The following is a 3,778-nucleotide window of genomic DNA, read 5'->3' as shown; positions in this document are numbered from 1 at the left end:
AAATAGCAGGAAAATGTGAAGAAAAAATAACTTAGCAACATCAATGACAATCTTATAAACGAACTGGCAAATCAAGTTCTCGTTATGAGATCTAGAATAACACAGCAACTTCAGCACTGAGATAGCATGAAGCTGGAAGGTGGGGAGTATTGAGCAATATTAGTAAATAAGCAATTATTGAACTCATTCACTTATATTTGGAGAGGAAGAGTGAAGTATATATATATTCTTCCATCAATGAGCATCATTTAGCATTTTGCCTGACACATTCAAAGTTGCTACAGTTAAAATCTTCGGCTAGTGAAGGTTAAAGCAGCATTAATATTCCAAACAGTAAGTAGCCATCAGTAAACTACTAAATTAATGTAATGTTATAGATTATTTGCAAAAAACTTAATTTTAAACTCATAGAGGTTGAATATAAAAAATTACATTTTACTTTTACTTACCTCTAAATAAAATGTATATTAAGGTGAAGTATTAAGATAGTAAAAAATTTTGAATCCTAGTTTCCATTTGAAGTACACGTTTTAAGGTCCCTAGGGACCAAATAAGCAACTCATACCAAATGGTCTGCGAGTGTTTCAACAACCTAGTTGTTAACCTGTTAGTGTAAACCTGATTTTACACCTTTTTTTACAATTTCTATGAAAATATCAATAGAAACTATTTATTTTTTAATATTATTTTTATTTTTAAAAAATGAGTATTTGAAAAATTGGTTTTTTATTTCAAGTTATGTTCGATTACACTACACAAAACCAAAATTATGAAACATTGTTTTTAGTTGCATTTTTTGTTACAACTATTATCAACTTTGAAACAAAATGTACTAATTTTTCAATTTAACATTTATTGGCAGTATACTCCTTGACTAAAAAACTGATGCATTAAATTAACATTTAACTATTCACTATCAATTATGCTACAGATTGTTTATATGAACCTAAGTCTATTCTTATTCCTATATTTTTTATATTTTCCACTTTTTTATTTAATTTATTTTTTATTATTATTTAACAGAAATGCATATTTTATTAATGCATCCAAGAAGGCAAGTGCTATACTATAATGGAATAGAATTATTTTTTAAACTAAATATTTAGCTGTTAGGTATTCAAAATCTTTATGCTACCTTAAAAATTACCATATTAGGATTACTTCATAAAATATTTTAACAAATTTGTCATATATTTTCAAAGTTGCACATTTTTGAGGTTTATACCTAATAAAAATTTGGTCTCCATTGATAAAGATTAAATATTTCTAATTTTTTAAAATTTTTTTTATAATTTTGGAAATTAATTTGTTTTTATATTTCAGAAAAATGCCAGAATATAAATTAACCTATTTCAATGTCAGAGCAATAGGAGAACCCATAAGATTGATATTATCTTATATGGGAAAAGAATTTACTGACATCCGCATTGCTTATGAAGATTGGTTACAGTACAAGGGGAGTAAGTAGTAAAAATTCTTACTTGAGTGTTTCAATACAAAACATTTAAGCTGCATAGAGTATAAAAGGAATGAAAATAATTAACTAATCACTTCATTAAGAATATTTTATAAATAATCAATAGAACATTTTTAATTTACCTATTTATTGATAACTGTACAAGGAATTCATAAATTTGTGCATCACTTTCAATATTTGGTTAAAAGTTTTAACCAAATATTGACAGTGTGAGTTTTAAATTAAAACACACATTTTCAAAATTAGAAGTAATGAATACATTTAAGATACATTATTAACAAATAAATATTAAAACTAATTATTAAATAAATCAAAAATTAGTATCCAATTCTGTTTCAACACTTTATTTCTCACTAGTCCAACGTTTCGGCCATTCCAGCCATCTTCAAGGACATCTTCAATACAAAACTCCTCCTCACATTAATTTACAATTTCTATTGCAGACTATTCTGCCCAGGTCATTTTCTTTATTCTAAGTTCAAATCCTATTTATTTAAAATTTAAAAACATTAACATTTATTTTTCTCTATAAGATTATCAACAATATAAAATACACCACCATATAACAAACCATTTATCTTTTGAATTTTGGTTTTGAACTTAAAATAAAGAAAATGACCTAGACAGAATGGCCTGCAATAGAAATTGTAAATTAATGTGAGGAGGAGTTATGTATTGAAGATGTCCTTTAAGATGGCTGGAATGGCCGAAACGTTGGACTAGTGAGAAATAAAGTGTTGAGACAGAATTGGACACTAATTTTTGATTTATTTAATAAATAATTACCTTGTCTCAAAAAATTTTGAAATAATATAATTATAATAAAACTAATTTATTTGTTAATAAAAAAATATAATAATTAATTAGTAAATAGTTCTTAAAATAACTGACCTTATTTATTTATTAAAACACCTTCACAAAACACTCATAAAAATACCTCCTACCATTCTTATCTAAGGAATTAGATGCATACAGATACCTATAAGTATACATTTATATACCTAAATAATGTATAATTTCCAGAGAAAAATAAATAAACAAATTGATATTATATTATATGATATTATTGATAAATAAATTGTTAATTATAAAAAGGTATGCAAGTGTGCTTTCTTAGACCTCATTATTGTTACTATATGAGATAATTTTTTTATTTTATTGCAGAAACACCATTTGGCAAGCTTCCATTCTTAGAAATCGGTGATAAAGTTCTCTATCAATCAACAGCCATTTTAAAATACTTGGCACCTCAGGCTGGTTTAGCTGGAAATAATGCTGAAGAAAATTTGGAAATCGATATGATTGTTGGAGTGTATGGAGACTTAATTTCAGGTTATTACTAATCTATATAGCATATTTTTCCATATTTTGTCTTCCCTAAAAAAAGAAACAAAGATACAATGATTTCTGATGCTCCCACTTGAAATGTTTTAGAAGTATTTCCTTTAAAATATTTAATTATTTTTAACTAAAAAATTGTCTCCCATTCCAGAGATTTCAAGATACGTTCATACTCAAAATGCAAGTGATAAGGAAAAATTGAAGGAAACCCTAATTAATGAGACGATTCCATTTTATATGTCAAAATTTGAAACTGTTTTGAAAAAGAATGGAGGCTATTTGGCAAATGGAAAGGTAAATATTTTTAAAATAATAATTATCAGTTAATATCAATAAAATATTCAGCAAACTAATCACATCATCGAGCCTCCATAGTGTTATCAAATTAAATAAGATAAAGATATTATGCAGGCCAACCTGAAAGGAATACATACCTTATACATATGTATTACTAATACATACCTATATATATATTCTGTGAATTTATTTTTCAGCTGTCATTGGCTGAACTATAATAATATTATCATATCATCAAGCCCATATTAGGTTTCTACTAAAAGAAAAAGTTGGCCACCCTCGAAATATCTTAAAATGGAACCCATAAATTTCGGAATAATTTATTGATGCATTAATTATGAATTTGTTTTCAGCTGTCATGGGCTGAGCTATACGTCATAGGCCACAGTTCATCTGTACCTGGTTTTCTTGGAGTTGATTTAACAAAAAAATATCCTTTATGGAAAGAACTGACTGATAAGGTCCACTCTCTTCCTGGAATCAAAGAATGGGTCAAAAAGAGGCCAGATACTCCTTATTGAACAAAATTGATCAAATATATATGCAGACTGTAAAATAAATGTTAAAAATAATTAATTATTTCAAAACATATTGATATTTAATTGAGTGAACATAGCTTAAGTATATTAATTTATAAACCCTTTAATATAATTACAACTTTTA

General features: G+C 26.3%; 1 protein-coding gene across 1 annotated transcript in view; it reads left to right on the top strand.

The window, feature by feature from the left end:
- Nucleotides 1-3,778, top strand: part of LOC106686345 (uncharacterized) — a 20,510-nt gene extending 16,732 nt beyond the window's left edge. The window contains exons 9-12 of the mRNA XM_067048462.1: nucleotides 1,324-1,460; nucleotides 2,642-2,809; nucleotides 2,970-3,112; nucleotides 3,469-3,778. Coding sequence (XP_066904563.1) covers nucleotides 1,324-1,460; nucleotides 2,642-2,809; nucleotides 2,970-3,112; nucleotides 3,469-3,636 — 616 coding nt within the window. The 3' untranslated portion in view covers nucleotides 3,637-3,778. The remainder of the gene's footprint in view (nucleotides 1-1,323; nucleotides 1,461-2,641; nucleotides 2,810-2,969; nucleotides 3,113-3,468) is intronic.

The sequence above is a fragment of the Halyomorpha halys genome, unplaced genomic scaffold (genome assembly GCF_000696795.3).
Source record: "Halyomorpha halys isolate HHAL.00 unplaced genomic scaffold, Hhal_1.1 Scaffold810.1, whole genome shotgun sequence".
Classification (NCBI taxonomy): Eukaryota; Metazoa; Arthropoda; class Insecta; order Hemiptera; family Pentatomidae; genus Halyomorpha; species Halyomorpha halys.
This window is presented reverse-complemented; position numbering and strand designations above follow the sequence as displayed.